The sequence below is a fragment of the Ochlerotatus camptorhynchus genome, unplaced genomic scaffold (assembly GCF_037179485.1).
Source record: "Ochlerotatus camptorhynchus isolate MF236.1 unplaced genomic scaffold, CSIRO-AGI_Acam_v1.1 ptg000353l, whole genome shotgun sequence".
Classification (NCBI taxonomy): domain Eukaryota; kingdom Metazoa; phylum Arthropoda; class Insecta; order Diptera; family Culicidae; genus Ochlerotatus; species Ochlerotatus camptorhynchus.
Genome location: NW_027040841.1, coordinates 394,912 through 414,507, shown reverse-complemented (window position 1 = coordinate 414,507; position 19,596 = coordinate 394,912). Strand labels below are relative to the sequence as shown.

Below are 19,596 nucleotides of genomic sequence, written 5' to 3'. Positions count from 1 at the left end.
ACATTGCTTGAGTATCATGCTACTTCAACCTTTGATAATCTTCTTAGCTAAACATATAAACAGCTAGTACAATAACACAATAAACAGCATACAAAAAATACAAAACATAGGTCCACTGTAGGAGGTCCTTTAGAGCCCCGTCCAGCGGGGATGTCCGGACAGCCGAAATAATCTATGGTGCTAAATCCTGCAGTATAGCTTCGCCGCCTTCAAAACCGCAGTACAGCTGCTTGATTAGCGGGCACTTCTGCTAACGTGTCCCGTACGTGGAGGCGACGAAGGTGCTCAAATTGTGGACATACGCATAACACGTACTCCACCGTCGAAGGAATATGGCAGAATTCACAGGTCTTCATGAAAGGGTCCTCCACTGAAATCCCGTGAGATTAGGGAGTGTCTTGCCCGGAGTCTGGAAAAAATCCTCTGATCTCGAAGATTTGCACGTCCACTTTCCGATGTCGCCTTTAATTTTTCTAATAAACGGAAGTGTGGCACTGGCCCATTCCGTTGCCCACGCTGTCCGCACTGTGCAAGTGATCCATCTCTTCACGTTCTGCAACGGTACCTTGTGCGAGTACCGAGGACTCGATGGGCCTGACCCGACTAGGTTGTCCGCCTCGATGTTCCCTGGGATCCCGCAATGTCCGGGAATCCATGCGTAGGTAGTGTTTGGTGGTGCAACCTTCAAGATGCCCTGGATCCAGGGGTGGACCGGGACCTCCGACGAAAGGGCCTGAATAACACGGTGGGAGTCCGACAGGATCAGAATTGGGCGATCCGCAGGAACCGTGACGGCATGAAGAATAGCCGCTGCTTCTGCCGAGAACACCGAACATTGTTTTGGCAGACTTCTACTCGTTGGGGAAATGTCACCAGCGATTCCCATTCCGACTCCAGCTCTCGATCTTGACCCATTCGTGTAACGATACATGTAGTTTTGGTACAATCCGGTCAGCTCTGCTACCGATCTCCTAAGGGCTACGGAATTGTCCCTGGCTCTGAACTTATCCTTTATCCGGCTGTCGATGTTTGGTGCGGGAGATAACCAAATCTTATATCCGTACCAGTGAATCTTGGCCACTGGAGGGAGCTCTGCGTTGGCGATTGTACAGAGAACTCTGTCCCCTTCGCTGAGGAGGCAGATTCTGTCGCTTCCGGCAGTATTGTCTGAAAATGAAGCGGCTTTATTGGCAATGGCTGCGTAGATGCGGTACCGGAAAGGAAGAGTGCCGGCTTCGACACAGCTGGCATCGGCTGGCGTCGAGGGTAGGAGACCTGAGATGATCCGCGTGTAGCTATTGTACACCGGAGCGAGTATTTGTATTGCCTTGTCGGAGACGTACTTCTCTGTTGGACCGGTGGGGACGGGAGATTGTGAGGATGAGGTTGATCCTGCTGCGACAGCTGGCCTTGACCCCTTGAAGGTGCTGGTCAAAACTCAGCGACCGATCAATGACAACCCCCAGCAGTTGCACAGTTTTCTGCAATCATTGGGATAGCTTGATTACCGATCTTTATGGAAGGTCCGCAGACCCGATGACAGCTGAAAACCTTTCGAAGCGGCCCATCCGACTACGGCGGAAACCCCTGCTTGGGCTCTAATCCTCGTTCGTCCCGGAGTTTGACCTGTGGCTACGATTAGCACGTCGTCTGCGTACACGAAAATGTAGATGTTCGCTGGTAACCGCTCGAAGACACTGTTCATGGCTACCAGGAACAAAGTGACAGCGATCACAGAACCTTGGGGAACGCAGGTTTCCTCGCAGAAAGTGCGGGATTTGGTATTACCTACCGAGACTCGGAAGGATCTGTCAGTCAGGAAATGTTGGCCCCAGCTGACGAGTTGCTTCAGTACCGCGGGCGTCCATGTCGGGTTGAAAGCTTTCGCAATGTCCAGGGAAACCAACTCTGTATGGAGACCATTATCCTTGGCATCCTTGAGGAGCTCTCCTAGCGTCGCAAAATACGTGGATGTACCATGGCCTTGCCGGAATGCGTGTTGGCGATGGTCTAGAAAGCCGCCAGACTCGAGAAACTGCTTCAGTCGTCGGTTGACCATCCGCTCGAACACCTTTGCCATGCAGCAGGTGAACACAATAGGTCGGAACTTCGCCACGTCCCGTGTCGGCTCGTTTGCTTTGGGTATGGGGAAAATCAAGCTCTCCCTCCAATGCTCTGGTTGAAGAGTTCCAGCATTTTTACTTTTCCCGGGGTAGGCAGTTTCTTGAGCAGCGGGTAGCCGATCTCGTCTGGGCCAGCTGATTTCCCGTTGCTTCTACTAAGCGCGAACTGAAGCTCCTGCCAGGTGAAATCTTGCTCAGGTTGTTCGTGTCCGGAGAAACTCGGAAACTGCTCACGGACGAAGTCGATGGGTTTGCTAGCCGTTCAAAGGTCGCCTCGTACTTGGAAATCGCAGAGAGGTCAGCGAAATGCGGGGTCGGAGACTGCAGCGCCGTCTACCTGTATATGCAGTGTGGCCGTACAGCGCTTGCCACCTTGCCCCAGAGCTCCGCCGAAGACTGTGAGGCATTTATGCTTTCGAGGAAGTCCGTTCAACTGGATCGTTTGGCATCTCGGACCAATTGGCGACACTGGTTGTGCCGTTCTCGATAGATACAGAGCGCGTTTTTTCCCTATCCGGATCATCTATGGGAAGCCGTTTGACTCGTCGAAGGGCTTTTCGTCGGGCCTTGACTGCCTTCTTCGTTTCCTCGTTCCACCCTCTGAGGGCTTTACGCCCCGGAATGCTGCTGGTTTTCGGGATGGTTGCTGACGCAGCTGCAGCTGCGCAGTGACACTCTCGATGCTGTCAGGGTTACGTTTTTGAAGGAGTGACTGGAAGGTTTCACCGTAACTCTCCCAATCGGCTTCGTCGGCATCGAGGTCTCCGCGTTTCTGCCGGTATAGCGGCGACAAAGAGTTGCACCTGAACCGGGTAATGATCGCTACCGTAGAGGTCCGGATTGACGCTTCATTGCATTCTTCCAGCTATGGAACGACTAACAGCAGTTACATCGATCGCCGTGGTGTGCCGTCCATTGAAAAAGGTCGGCGATCCGTCATTAAGGATGATCATACCTTCCTTTTCGAACTTGTGTACCAGTGTGGATCCCCTCGAGTCGAACCGGGGGCACCCCCAGCTAGAGTGGTGCGCGTTCAAGTCACCTAAAAATATACGCGGTTTAGGTAGGTTATCGAAGATGCTGTCGATTTGACCGTTGAGGTTTGCTAATCTCCCACTAAGCAGATATGCGCATGCTATTGCGATGTTTATTTATTTATTTAATTGATTCCATCAACAGGCTTCAATAAGCCCCAATGATGTTAAGTAATACAAAAAACAACATGATTGTCTGTGCTTAAAACTTAAACATTACACTGCTATTTACGGTTACCTGTGCCCGAAAATATCGAGGTGAAACTACGGCGAAGCATCTGACGTGGTACGTGAAAATCGAACACTGAGGCAACTCTGTTGAAAACTCGCTGCAGTCCGTTTATTGCTCCATTCATTCCGTAGTTCGTGCGACGAAAGGGAAGTCTCAGCATAAGACTGTTTCTTAGTGCACGTGGTCGTACATTCAAATCGATTTTTTCGAGGATAGTAGGACAATCGATTCTCCCTTGCAATGTATCGGCAACAAGTAAAGCCCTTGCAGCGTCTCTTCGGGTCGAAAGAGTTTCCAAACCAATCAGCTGACATCGGCTTTCATAGCTAGGCAAACGGAAAGGATCTCTCCAAGGCAATCGCCGAAGGGCGAAGCGTAAGAATCGGTGCTGGACTGATTCGACTCTTTCAACACCAAACTGCTGAGCAATATTCAAGGACTGATCGGACCAGTGAGGAGTACAATGACTTCAGGCAATAAATATCAGTAAAGTTTTTGGTTATTCTAAAGATAAAGCCTAGTGTTCTGGAAGCTTTATCAACGACATACGAAATATGCTGTTTATATGTGAGTTGCGAATCCAAAATGACTCCCAAATCCTTCACGTGGCTCACTCGTTCAATTGCTGAACCCAATAGGTTGTAGTTGAAGATGATTGGTTCTTTTATCCGAGAAAAGGAGATTACTGAGCATTTCGCCGAGTTAACTTCCATTCGGTTCAAGGTGCACCAGTCAGCATGATGTTGGCTGGTTCCTCCAAGCAAACTCCCAAAATGGGAAGCTCTAAGTCAAGTTCGATAAACCGAAACGGGACCTCCTTCAGAACCCGGATGGTGACGGAGTGTCGGAAATTGTTCCCACGTTTAACTGTCCAGCAGTATCTACCGCTCAACGAACGGTTCATCTGCTCAACTGTTACCTTGTTGACTTCCTCGAGTGCTATCACCCAGGGAGAATTGGCAAATCCGCTAGGTGATGCAAGAAACCGGTGACGTTCTATTGCAACAGGAACTTTATCGGCTTTGGCAAGGCCGGTAGGGGGTACGAGCTATACGAACCAGGGGACCCAGTTTCATCACGGTGATGGCTGCTGCTCTGGTCGTTGGGTAGGCTAATAACGAACATACTCGATGCATCGTAGTGCTGCGAAACGGACTAAAGGTCGATTTCGTATGCCGAATGAGACAGAGCCCCACCAAAGGCAGGTGGAGGAGTTCCACCCACCCTGGGCAGAGATGTCCCAACGGAAGCGGAGGATGTGGTACCCGGTGACGTTCTAGTGTGGCGGCGGTTTCGATTCCCTCGGGGAATGGGTTGATTAGCCCTTATCCATCTCGATATTACGAGCAGACTTGACTCCCTCGTTGTCCGTAGGGGGATGAGCGTTTCCCTCTTCTAGACTTCCCCCGGCGCCGGGGGGTTGCCGTCAGTTCCGGTGTGGGAGTGGCGTCCGCACCGACGGAGCTACCGCTGGGCTCTTCTGTTTGTTCTTCGTCCGAGGACCGCAGAGGTTGCCCTGCAGTAACGGTGTGGGGAAGGCGTCCGCACTGCTGGTGCCCTGCGTGTCCAAGGCACAAATATCTTCCCCTGGTTGGTTCGAGCGTCGGGGGGTGTCCGAGTATTCCGGTTGGGATATAGCTTCCGGTTCAACGGTGCCCCGGCTACCCGAGGCCATACACAGGTAGCATAATTTAGTGGTCAAAAGACGTGCCCGGAAGTTGTACAATTAGGTTCTTACAAAGTACGAAGGAGGCATTCTCATGAACGACGAAACGTATGTGAAGATGGATTATGAGCAGCTTTCCGGACAAAAGTTCTATAAAGCCACTGAGCAAATCTGTTATGCCAGATTTTATTTTCAAATAAAACATACGCACTACAAAACACGGTTGATTACGAGACACCGATAATAGAACAGCTGGTTAACACGCTGTTCAAATGGAAAGGTTGCCGAAGGAAAAGAGGCTGTCGACAATGGTCGCACTCATCTGAGAAGTTTGAAGCGTTATAAATCGTTTTCAACCCGTTTATGACGATTCTGTCGATTGGCATGGATATAATAGCAAGCAATAGATAAAAGTAAACAAACAAACACGTCATATGTGTGTGTGACGCTGAGAAATTGTTAGTAGGAGTACGGACACTGCTTAGATTGACGAGAATAAGTAAATTTCCCTAAATAATTGTTCATAGCAATGCTCTAACTTGTTTGCATAAAAACGATAACAAGAGAAGCATATCGCATCATACTTTGTATTAACGAGGTCAGTTATACTTTTCTCACCCTTGTTTACCCTTCCCCTGGCATACGCGTTTACGATTTTATCATGAACGATATGTACATTAGCGGTTAACACACGTTATCAGTTCACTTAAATCAAACCAAAAGGATGGTCATATGTTCTAGAAAATGTTGATATTTTACTGCATACCTACATAGTTCGTAAAAGTTGGGTAAATTTCTATTCAATATGATGCACATAAATGGAGTGTCATATGTGATAGATCACGTAAAGTTATGAGACATTAATTAAATATTACAAATCCGGACTATTTTGAGATTTGAGCGTTACTATTTTTGTAAACAAGAACTTCAATCACCGATCGCTCTGGAAAAATTGTATGCAACCGTCCATCTTTGTAGGCAATATTTCATGCAAGTTGGTGATTTCCCCAATAAGAAATCAGATTTCCTGTATACAGTCAATCAATCATCTACAAATTCATACTGCAGGGATCATTCAATTATCGTCTTGAAGTAAAACAACCAAAGTGGCATTCAGGAGAGTTGACAATGACCAATGCATTTGTAAAAATATCTTGAATCATAAAATCAATCGGAATGAGTATCCGTCATCAAACACATCGGAAAGAGTTTAAAATCTAGCAGTTCTTTTAACTGTATTCTTTTCATCGGAATCGATCATCATGACTTGCAAAGAAAGCAATGTACACACATTGTAAAACTATTCGTCAAGCACAAAGACGGCATTCAACTTACAGATAGAATGCATTCATTTTTATGACACCATTGCTATGCACATATTGGCATTACCGCGTATAAATGTTTACCCTCCCTCAATCACATCACGTTCACGTATCATATCATCACGCCGGATGACGTTCGAGAGGAAAGCGCCGATGATTCAAACTACTCCAGCTAGCGCATTTCACATATAAACGCTTTACTGCGCAATTTTTTCGTTCGAATGAACTGCGATCTATGGGTTATTGCACTGAGTGCATATTGCATATGGCTGTATAGAGAGCATTCTCGATGCAGGATCAAGTTACGTGTGACGCTGTTTCTTTGCTGTGGACGCATGATTAGAATATAATCAGCGCAATTGTGGTTCGTTATGGCGAGAGTTAGACACAAAATTCTCAATCACACTAAGTTGGAAGTCAGTTATACACATACGTATAATAAGTTCCTTGTTTACTGGTTAGGATTGAGTGTGACTCGCTTTGTCTGACTTGCTGGACCTTGGAAATGGATTACTTAACTGTTATTGTTCTAAACCAGCTGCTAACAAGCATCCCACCATCGATGATCTCCATCAGAATAAATATCATTCGAGATTAGCTCGAAGGTAAATCGCTTTGATTATGTCCAAACACGACTAGCTCTCCAGGAGGGCCACAATCACTATATGTAGGCAGTGGGAAATCCCCTTTCCAAGCTTGTTTAGAGTTGATAAATATGTGTCATGGCCGTTTGCCATTCACGAAAGCGGTAGTTTGTTGGCAAAAGTTGTACTTATTTCCTACCGCAAGTGCCCCACTTGTGGTGTATTATGACAATCACCGCCGCCGTAGGATGTCGGCTGGATTCGTGTGGTTTGATCTAGTTTGTCGTGCCTCCCACTTTGATGCATCTACTACGTCAATGCACGGAAACTAAGCTATAGCCGCCCAGTAGGCCGTGAGTGAGAGTAACGCGGCTACTGAGCGGCGCCTTCATCGTTTGTAGACAGGAAAATTATGACCTTGTAGCATGCGATTTCCTTGTTCACGGCAGTAGAATGTCGAGCCTGAGTGCATTTGGTTTAGAGAAGATAACATTCGAGCCTCTCTCACGCTAATGATAGTTTTAATACGCTCTAGGTAGAAAGTGCGGCCGCGGCCAAGCATCATCGTGGTCGAGAAAGAGTAAACAGCACCTATATTCGAGCAGAGCTGCACCGGCCGCGGACATACAAAGTGCAACAAAGTCGATCGAAATCCTCGGATTTGTAGGAAAACAAATTGTATAACCATTTGACGAACGGACGGAATGGATGGGTTGGATCATCCGATTGAGGGGAATATGACACGGTTCTAGTTTAAACTGGTTGCATCAAGCAAATGATGCAGGAAGACTGTTTTGCAATGAAGACTAGCGCAGAGCGAGCTCTTGACTTGATTTGAGTAATCTCATTGGGTAATAACGGTTGAGAAGGAAGCAACAGGGTGATTTTGTTTTGGATTTTTGTTTTTTAATTCTCTATTTTGAATTCCCTTCCAACTTGGTAGCACAAATTGATGTGAAACCCCTACATTTCTCCGGCAACAAGAGAAAAGGGCCTCTCATTGTTGATCGATTCTCTTCATTGTGAATAACTCGACTGCAAATGAATTTCCCATTCAGTGTGTTATTACAGGCGCAAGCTAACATCATCTTCTGTCGAACTGTGCTGCGAACTTTGTTGCCGTGGTAAACCAAAGAGAAATTCGATGAAGGAAGAGAATCGATCAACGAGGATAGACCCTTTTCAAATGTTACGCGAGATTTTACTCAAGCGAGTCATTTGACATACGAAAAAACAAAAGTGTGATCCATTCCATTCATTTGAAAACTCACCATACCATACTGCCGGTGGACGCATAACTGTCCCATGTTATATAGAACTTCCATATAACATGGTACAGTAATGCGTCCACCGGCAAATTGCATTTGACATCTTTGAAGTTTCGTCTTCACCCATTTGCTAAAATATGTAGTAAAGACTTATGACTATCGTGGTCAACATGTTGTTATAGCAACTACGGAAAACGAATCACGTAGTTATATGGGTGTCAGGCCATTTGACCAAATGGGTCATCTAGCCGAACACTTTAGAAGAATTTATCAATTTTCTAACAACAATAGATTCCTGATTTGAATTATGAAATTTCATTTTCATTTTGCAGCGTTTGGTGGGGCAATGGGAGCGCAAGTCAATCCAAAGCCGAGGATAAAGAACGGGTAATGGCTGAATAGTCTATGCGGACCACTTGAACGCCATGGGAAAAGGAAGGGATTGAAGAGGCCGGTTATTGCGAGGTTTTGAGGAAATGACACATAGTGATGCTAAATGTAAAGAAACCGAAAATCCATCTCCCACTGATTCATCCTTTCACATACACTACCCGTCATAAGCTACGACTCGCGTGGGAAAGCACCGCAACACTCATCTGAACACTGCATCACCCGAAAAAGCCCAGCATCACCCAAGAAAAGCCTATACCTTCACCAAAACTTGAACAAATTCACTGCTAAATTATTGTGGTAAACATCCAGAAAGCTCTTAACTAGACTAGGAAAGCCTTGCAGAAAGTGACGGCTCACTGCAGAAAAGCTAGACATCACCACGGACAGCACTGAACCACTTCGAGCCAGAAATCGCTTCAAATTTATTGATCCTTAGTAGATAAGTTTGAAATCACTATGAAAAATAGTTAATCATTTAATATATTTTACCCACCACAAGAATAATATCGCTCCACGGAGAATCAGACCTGAAAAGTTTAGAATCTCGTGAAGTCGTTGCGATTCTATACACAAAAGTTTGGTATGATTTGAATTTGAAGTGAATCAGAACTGAAAAGTTTGAAATCACTTGAATTTGATGTGAATCAGACCTGAAAAGTTCGGAATTACTTGAATTGGATGTGAATCAGACCTGAAAAGTTTGAAATCACTTGAATTTGATGTGAATCAGACCTGAACAGTTTAGAATCACATGAATTTGATGTGAATCAAACCTGAAAATCTACTAGATCAATAAACCTGAAACGACCTCCAGCTCGAAACGACTCAGCACCATCCACAGTGACATCCAACCTCTCCACCGGGAGCCATCACTTTCTGCAACACTCTCATAGTCCAACTCTGGCCCTCTGAATGTTTACCACAACAATTCAACAGTGATACAGGGAACTTGTTCAAATCCCAGTGAAACTACAAACCCCTCCCGGGCGACGCCAAACTTCTCTGGGGGTGATGCAACATTCAAACGAGCGCCGCAACACCTTTCCACGCGAGTCACCACTCATGACGGGTAGTGTATATACCAAATTGATATTTTAAAGCAATAATCAAAATAAACAGACCATACATGAAAAGGCTAGTTGCCAGTTGCTTTAAAGGCTAGTTGCCTCCCTAAGCGGACCCTCCGCATCCTAACTCTTCTGTTAATCCACTTAATGCTACTAGTCTGTCTAAATTTTCTTATTTAAGTTCGTTTGATGATTATGATATCTCTAGTCTAATTTAATAAATAATTGAAATCTCTAATCTACCAACCATGCTTTATTAAGTACCTGCACTTCTGAATGTAATCTAAAATTTAACGTGTTTCAAGTTGTTTTTGACTTTGACTTATATTTAATATACATTAGTTCGTCCCAGGTGACACCTTCAAGTGACTAAAATGCATCACTTTGAAGTTAGTTTCCTAGCTGATTTTTAAATTACATAAGGTATATGCTTCAACTACGCTCACACGTTTCCACTATGTCGCACCACAAAAATACGTATGGTTATGTCACAATAGAAGCACGCCACAGTCGAAATCCCGAGCCATAGTTCAAACACTTATCCCAAATCAAAATGAAGCACATATAAGATTAGTTGCAATACCATGTAAAAAATGGTGTTTAACATTGTTCCCTGAGTAATACCTCAATGAAAACAACAACGAAAGCTTGTCACGCAAGTAGAAGAAGTACTGTTGGGCACTTTCTGAAATATTTCAATAGTATAATTCCCTTGCAAACCCAAATAAATCTATCTGCGTAAAAATAAATAAAATAAGAGTGATTTGCGGCAAAACCCGTCAGTATCGCACCCAACGTCAGTGCCTATACGTAAGCGTACTACAACGCGGCTTTCAAATAAAGGAGTAACAAGTGTGATACTATCACTTCAGGCTAGAACTTTGGTTCTCTTATACAATGGTTCATCAGAGAGGGGAAGCTCAGCGCTATTCTGTCACGGCATGAGCCAACGATGCCGGACCTAAACCAACCGTCTCCAACGCTCCACTATGAAGCATAAGATTAGGCCCGCCCACCAACGTCCAGGTTAAAAAACTAGCAACTACGGAAAACGAATCACGTAGTTATGTGGGTGTCAGGCCATTTGACTAAATGGGTCATCTAGCCGAACACTTTAGAAGAATTTATCAATTTTCTAACAATAATAGATTCCTGATTTGAATTATGAAATTGAGACTTAAAGCTTTCCTTTCGTTTCAAGCTTAAGGCTGTGAAACTCAGTTACATCTAAGACAAAAACACTATTTCAAGATCCTTGACTTTTCACGATTCTTACGTTTTACGGGGCTCTGGAGATTGGAAAATATTCTAAATGAAGTATTGTATTGCACTGGTGATCATCAGTCATACTACCAAACTTGCAAAATGCGTGTCGATGCTGGTAACAAGCTTGTATTTCCAGCAACGCGACAAGCGTGCTGTATCACACTTTAGATAAGGTAGTATGAGCGGTAATGATTCATAAACATGGTACTGCCTTTTGCATCCCAGTTTGTTCTATATCTGATAACATTTCTACCACACAACAGTCAGGAAATTTAAAATTTAAGAAAAGTTCCACCAGCTGAACTGAGAACTCTCTTTTCGTAACAAGATGTCAGAATGACAGTTGGCACTGCCAAAAATGAAGCACAGCAATTAAAAAACGTATGAGAATTCAGAATTTAATATTCTGTGGAGATTTTATCTTCTAACAAACATGAGCACTTTTTTCGAAATTAACTATGGTCGTTAGTTTTGGCACTGAGAATGGAATTGGAAAATATGAGAATAAGGACTCAAAAGTATAGTGAAAACTTTAATTTAATCCGTTCAGGAGATTTTTCTTCTATTAAAGATGAGCAGTATCTTGCAGTTTTGCTATTCTACGAAGCTTTACCGTAAACGAAACATGCGATTGAATTTGTGAAATTTTAGTCCCGATTGAAAAATCTGTTGAATTTTTTTTTAATAATTGTTCCTTATTTAATGTTTTCTTTCACAGAACTGTATATTTTTCATTCTTATACTTATAAGATGTTTTTTTTTTCAAGTTAATCAGTATTCGGCCGTACAGCGTTTGGTGCAACGGCATTCGTTAAAATAACTAACATGGCATTCAGCCAAACGGCATTCGGCCAAAAAGCAACAATATTAAAAAAAAAATGTATATGATCAATAGATAGAGGCTGGAACAAATCAATAGCTTTACTTTTTTTCCTTGATTTGTTTTCTGTCGATCATGTTTTCCGCGCTGAGCACCAATGCTACCGACAAACAAATGTTTAAGGAATTCTGATAAATTAAAGGAATACTGAGAAGAAATACAAGATAATCGAATTCAGATGATAGTTCTAAAGGAAATCTGGAGAAAAAGGCAACTTATTGGAGCATTGAATGGAAATAGGAGATAATTCAGGGTGTCTACTCAATCCAAGGAATCAATTTCCCTGAGTTTTCCAGGATTTTCCAAGTCGGATGAAAAAAATTCCAGGTACATACAAATTATACACATTATTATTTTTTCTATTTATCCATCTGGAATCCCTTTTATGTACTTATTGATTTATTTTATTTTCGATTGTTCAAACTTGGGCGTTGATACTTATAAGTCGGCACAGCAAAAAAGTTATTGAATATTACAGCAGAACAGACGCACATAGGTTGTTTAATATTAATTTGTACAATTTATGTTTAGTAAATGCACCAATAGTGGAGGTACGTTAGTGCATTGTACTTCTATAGCGGCTTAGGGAGACTCTATAAGCCACAATAGGAACACATTGCACTAAAGTACCTCCACCAGAGCTGGAAAACACCTCAGAGCGTTAGCTAAGCAACTTTGTGCATGCAACTAACAACACTGGACAAAGAGTGTGTGGTTCTCCCATTTACTTCGCACACTCTTTTCCAACTAATCTATGAGAAAGCGATCCACACAATGAGCGGTACACTCCGTGCGGCGCAGGGAGCGAATATAATACAACAAGCGATAATGTCTTCTTTGAATTCTGTACAGACTTTGCTTACCACGACTGCATGCATAGGAGATGAAAAAGAGCATAACGAGGAAGAATTTTGTTTTTTTGTTGGGTTTATATATTTGCAACCCTACACTGAGTGGCGCTCTTTGCGAGGGAGCCGTCGGAGCGATGGCAACACATTGAGCTTTCGTTATTTCTTGGTGTGTGTCTGTCTTCTCTTCTCCACTGCTTTACACTTGCCGACACTTGCGTAGGGTGAAAGACAAGCATACTTTGTGTTTGCTTGATTCTCACTTTGTTTATTTCAGAAAACCAGTACATTGCGCACATTGAGTGATCAGATGACAGCCCTGACCTCCACTATTGGTGTATTTATCCTACACATAATTTGCGAAAAGAAATTATATCCATTGGTGTAATATTGTATTTGGTTTTTGCAATCACATTAGTTATTCATGCATTACGTCAATCAATATTACATTCTTTTTTGGTATTTGTGTAGTATTTTTTTAATTCAAGAATATAAATATAAGTAAGAAATCTGTGTTTTGGAAACCCCATCTATACTATTTCGATAAAACGATGTATCAAAATTTGATAACAATATGCTTTCAAAAACAAAATATCATTTTGATAATATGTTTGAGTCCAACTCTGACAGAATAAATCATGGTTTCACATGTCTAAAATCTCTTATTAGTTCCCCAATCAACAAAATTTTCTCTGATATAGAAGGGGCATAGTGAACAGGTGGGGCATAGTGAGCATCCCGTAGTTTGGCCCTGGATCTCTAGCTGCATGGAACAAATCAACTGGCAGTAGGTTCAATATCATTATGATATTGATCCTACCACCAACCAGTTTGTTCCGAACGGCCGTAAGTCCAAGCTGGTGCACGGGATGCTCACTATGCCCCTCGTACCCCTACATGTGTTTTTATTGTTATTGATTCGATCAATTTAGAGAAAGTGGTAACAAATCTCAGATAATGCTTCGAAAGAAAAACTGCTATTGAATTTTTTGAAAATGCATCAAAGCATATTGAACCTTAAGAAACGTTTCGAGAAACTGAACGCGAAACTTCTTTTGAATTACGAATGAATTGATAATTGGAAAATTCCCTGAGTGGAACCAAAATTCCCTGAATATTCCAGGTTTTTCCAGAAAAAATAAAATTCCCTGTAAATTCCCGGTTTTTCCAGGTAGTAGACACCCTGTAATTCTAAGGGGTATTTCAAGAGAATTCTAATGATAGCTCAATAGAAACTCATAGCTAATTATTAAAGGGTGTGTACTCATTTTGCTAAATAAAATTCCCTGAGTTTTCCAGGCTTTTCCAGGACTTCAACGGAAAATGTCCAGATTGTTGAAGAACTTTGAAATTCTCGTGTACTTTTCGAAACAATTTCATAATTTTCATAGATTTTTTTCAGAATTACCTTTGGATTCTCTTTCTTCTTATCGAATTCTACTTACAAGTACCTTGGAATTCACTATCAGTTCTCCTTACAAATCTCCTCAAAATTACTTTGCAATTTTAGTCAGATTTCTCCTTGACTTGTCTGTAAAATTGCCATGGAATGCTTCAAAGAATTGTCTTGTAAATATACTATGAATCCTACTCAGGATCATGATTCCATTGGAATTCGACTCAGAAGTACCTTGGAATTCTCCTTACGTTTCACCTGGAGTCTGGAGTTTCTCAGAACTAATTTAAAAGGAATGCTTAGAATTCTCTTTCCTAAAAAATCATCCTCTTGTATTTTCCTCTAAATTCCCTTGTAATTAGTCCTAGCGATCATTGGACATTAGCATCAAATTCATTCATTAAAGTTCATAAGCTTTGAAATTTTTGCAAGGTCTTAAATTTATTTGAAATCTGGGTTCTTGGAATTTACTCTATGTATGTCCGTAGTCTTGAATATTTATTTTCGTTTTAGAATCTTGAAAATTTCTCCAAGTTTGATTGCATTAGGTCCAAGATTTCGAATAATAGAACTTTAAACAAATAATTCTACCTTAAGAACTTATGTTGTTACTGTCCTGCGAGCCTAGCGAGAATTTCGTTTATGTTGCCGTGGTAAAAAGAGAAAGTTGATGAGAGAATGCGCGAGAATACAGAATTAAATTCGAAAAAAAAAATGTGGCATCACTGCCTACGGCGTACTGATTACTGTTACTGATAAATCCACTCCAGGACTATTTTGTTCAAAGAGTAAGAGCAACTAACGAGGAAGGTTAAATTTATTGTATTATGAAATATTTTAAAATTCTTGCGAAGGTTCTTTGACGAACTTCAATATATTCTATTCTTAAAAATTTGCTTGCAGGTAAGACATTAGTGCTCCAGTTTTTGGCCCTAGGGTCTGACTCAAATTTGAAATAAATGTTAATGGCTTTATTCGCGTAGACATATGACAACATCTATGTTCTTACCCTGCATGGAAATAAATGATAAAACTTGAAAATTAGGGCCAATAAGGGAACCTCTTAGGCCATACACTGGTTCACTTGTTTTCAGGTGAAATAAAAGTCCCTGAAGATTCCAGGTTTAACAGCTTTCTACAGGTAGTAGACACCCCGTCTTATAAGAGTTCCTTGAGAGCTTGTAAAAGTATTCGAAGAAAATTCTGATGATAATTTCATGGATTTTTTATAAAAAAAATACAGATAATGTTGGATAGAATTTCAAGTGAAATTTCAGGAGAATTCCACGATTATTCTGAGTACGATTCCAGGGCCATTCTGAAGTAAATGCCGTATCAACTATGGTATTTTATAGATAATTAAGAAGAAAATTTAAGCGACTTCATGAGAGAATTATTGAGAATTGTAAGATCAATACGAAGAGTTGGAAGATAATTTGTGAGGCAGCTCCCACACCATGAGCATACCTATCGACCAATTAAATCATGAACCGGGTAGCAACGGCTTTACTTCCTCTTACTTCTGGTGATCAGAGATGTTATGCCTCAGAACATCCATGGTGCGCGGTGCCGACTGGGATTGAACCCAGGCCTGCTGGGGTGAGAGGTAATCACGCTTACCACTACACCACTGCTTGTCCTGATAAAGGTTTCATCCACTAGGATTGCGGTAGACTAAATTCCAATACAATACCTTTGATCACGAGCATGATTTCCTAACGTGAAACAGTAAGGCATAGTTAAAAGGGATACGAGCATTATGGTTTGTTTGTGCAAAGCCCTTAAACTATCGAAAACTGCCGACCTTGACAACCTGTTAGAACAGAACAACCAGTCGACCTCAACGGATTTCATCCCCCCATTAACAGTGCTAACGATCAAACGAATCGATTCAAGTTGTAGGTAAACACAAGCAGCCTCCACCAACATATGATTTTTGTTTTCAAACTTGTTTTGGCCACCATGTTTGAAAACATCCCCAATTCACGCTTCATAGCTCGACATTCATTTTCATAACAATTTACTCACCCAATCGTTTCCGGATGTCTTTGGATTGCAGTCGGTTCTGATTTTTTCACCCAACCGTGCTTGCACGATGATCTGGGCGGATTTCATCGCCAAAATTTTCACAAACTTCTCCAAACTACCTTTGTCTAGCACACCTGCCTGGGTCGCCATCGTTTCGATGCCTTCAGCTTTCGCACTTGGTCTACTCGAAGTCACTTTAACGAAATTCACTCGATCTGCTGATCATCCGCACACATATCAAGCACTCGCGCCCGCTAAATCACCACTTTTGGACAAATTTTCACTACCAAAAATTGAAAATAACAAGAGTAGGTACGTTCCACAGCGGATCATTACACAAGAAAAGAGCATTCGAAAACATTCATCAGATTAATTTTGCAGATTGTGACAAGGAAGAAAAATAAACATTCGATGACAGCTGTCAGCAGGAACTGACAAAACTTGGATCGAAAATGGCGGTGAGCGCTACGGCGTTATGAGTTCACGTTAAAATAAAAGTACGACAAGGCCGCTGAATCTGAATACGGCAGCAGAATCAACACCAAATTTGAGTAACATGCACTCAAATGCGCTTGAGATCCGGCAAGGCGAACTGAAAACCGAAACCACAGACAAACAGACATAAGTCTGGAATTTCGTTCATCGAAAACCCTTGCGTTTGACGTTAACACACTACCGCCATTTGTTCAGCGTACTATACTAGACAGATAACGGTAATGTTTTAGCAACGATCTTAGAATGGAATGAACTAGAATCTTTGAAAAATCTCAAAATTTGACAAAATGGCGGTAACTAGGTAAATGACTTTTTTTTTTCAAATAACCGCCGTTTTGTCAAATTTTGAGATTTTTCAAAGATTCTAGTTCATTCCATTCTCTGAACTAGAAAGAAACCGAGCCGATTTTCTTTCTAGGTGACTATTTGCGTCCTCTAGGCTGCTCGCAGTTTTGGGAAGTACCCGCCGGGTAGCCGCCATATTGGACGCCATTTTGGATTTTTGGACTTGAAAAAATTCCCAGTTGTAGAGCAAGAATGAATAAAGATTTGACAAAAAACTCAGGTCTTAACTCTTACCAGTTCCCTGGAAAAAATCCAAAGTTTAGGTCAATTGAACCGGAAATCCCCCTTAAAGTATACATCCCAAGGAACATTTTAAGCCAAAAAATAAATGCATTTTTTTGAAAAATCAAAGTTTACTCCCCCTTAATAGCACTTTGTTCTTACCGTGTAGGTTAAACGCTGTCCAGACTGGAGAGTTATAACATGTTATAACGGTTGTCAAATAATTGCAACACAGAAACCACCATCAAGATAGCGCTATAACATGTTATAACTCTGTAGTCTGAACGTACTATTACTCAGCACATGAGTAAAACGCTGTACACGGTAAGAAAAAAGTACCCAAAATTAAGTTCTTTTCACTCATCTCGGCACTATAGTGCAGGAACCCAAAAGTAGGTAAAGCGGGCCAAAGTAGTTTTCATTTACTTGTGTGCAATTCGTATGGAATTTTCCACTCGCTTTCTACCCAAAAGTAAGTTAGTTGTACCCAAAAGTAGGTAAACATGATTATACTCAACGTTGAGTTCCCACACTTTACTACCCCTGTTGGGTGGTTTTGCTTCTTCGTTTTTGACAACATTAGGAGGCGAAAAGGAGACAAACTAGTCAAAAGTAGGTAAAAGTAGGGTACTTTTTTCTTACCGTGTACAGACTGAAGAGTTATAACATGTTATAACAACGGTTGTCAAATAATTGCAACACAGAAACCACCATCAAGACAGCGCTATAAAATGTTATAACTCTGTAGTCTGAACGTACTATAACCTGCAAGCTAACCTGAAAGTTCCCATTAATGAATAAAAAAAATGTTAGTACTGCAAGGCTTAACCTATTTACTCATTAATGAGTTAAGCTATTTTTCTTCAAAATTGATATTTTTTACCAATTAAGTGACACACTCTCAAGGCCCACGCACATTAGATCCGGATCAGACGCGTTGCGGCAAAGTGACAGCTAGATCTTTTGTCTAACTGTCAAATTTACGTCAACGCAACGCGAACGGATCTAATGTGGCTGGCCCTTCAGAGCAATATTGATTTTCAAATACGAATGAGTAGCTCATTCACTCTCTGTGGTGATTTCGTTTTCAGTGAGTCTTTATATAAAAGCAAAGACGCAATCCATTTATTTGTGAACACGGCCGTTGAAAATTCCCCTTCGTGGTTAAAGTTTAATTTTTTGTATGAGCAATTCCGCACGAATTCCCAACCCGCATAAACGCGAACCATCACATGACCTTACCGATAATGGTTATAAATTGTTTATAATCCCTGCTAAACTTCAACTGAAATGGTTATGGAACTTTACATGACGTTTGTGTGATAAAGTTTTAACCTTATGTATTATGGTTTTTTTTGGAAGCGGACGCTCAACTTTACGTGAAATATATCGTGAATTGGTAATCAGTAATTTACAGGCAACCAATTCGCGATATATTCCACATAAAGTTGATCAATGTTACAAAACCATTCATGGACCTTACTGGTTACCATAACCATTACCATTAATGTTCTCAAACCATAAGTTAAAAGGTTTTAGTATAGTTTTCTTTCCGAAAATGTATGGAGAAAACAAGAATTTTGAATGGTAATGGTTCTTAACAACCCATTATTTGTAAGGTCCACTTCCAAAAAACTATAATACTTAAGGTTAAAACTATCATTAAACGTTCATGTAAAGTTCCATAACCATTTCAGTTGAAGTTTATCAGGGATTATAAACAATTTTAACCGTTTTAGGTTCAGATATGTGTCTTCCTTGTTATACTCCAGACCGTGTTCACTTCACCAATCGCAGTTCCTCAATTGAATATGATCTGACCATGAAACAAGCAACTCATGGGATTCCCGATCAACTTCGACCTATTATTATTCCGCGTATTTTTATTGAAAAGTACCAACAAGTCAATTGCATGAAAAAATATTTCACAGATGGGTCCCGTCTCAATGGATCCACTGGCTTCGGTGTCTTCAATGAAAACTCTAGCGCCTTCCGCAAACTTCAGGAACCTTGTTCCGTTTTTGTTGCTGAGCTGGCAGCAATCAACTTCGCATTGGGGATGATTTCCAACATGCCCGCAGACCATTACTTCATCTTCACGGATAGTCTCAGTTCGATTGAGGCTATTCGGTCGATGAAACAAGGTAGGCACTCATCTTATTTCCTTTCAAAGGTAAGGGAGCAGATGTGTGTGCTGGTCGAAAGATCATATATGATTACCTTTGTATGGGTCCCCTCACATTGCTCAATCCCAGGCAATGAGAAGGCGGACTCTCTCGCAAAGGTGGGCGCGCAGGAAGGCGAATTGTATGACAGGCAAATTTCACACGATGAATTTTACCATTTAGTGCGTCAGAGTACCTTTTCGAGTTGGCAAACCGATTGGGACACTGGAAATCTTGGACGGTGGTTACATTCAATTATTCC

General features: G+C 41.7%; 1 protein-coding gene across 1 annotated transcript in view; it reads right to left on the bottom strand.

Moving 5' to 3' along the window:
- Atg13 (Autophagy-related 13) overlaps nucleotides 1-16,437 on the bottom strand; it is a 144,752-nt gene extending 128,315 nt beyond the window's left edge. The window contains exon 1 of the mRNA XM_065231393.1: nucleotides 16,108-16,437. Coding sequence (XP_065087465.1) covers nucleotides 16,108-16,257 — 150 coding nt within the window. The 5' untranslated portion in view covers nucleotides 16,258-16,437. The remainder of the gene's footprint in view (nucleotides 1-16,107) is intronic.
- Between the last annotated feature and the right edge of the window lie 3,159 nt (nucleotides 16,438-19,596).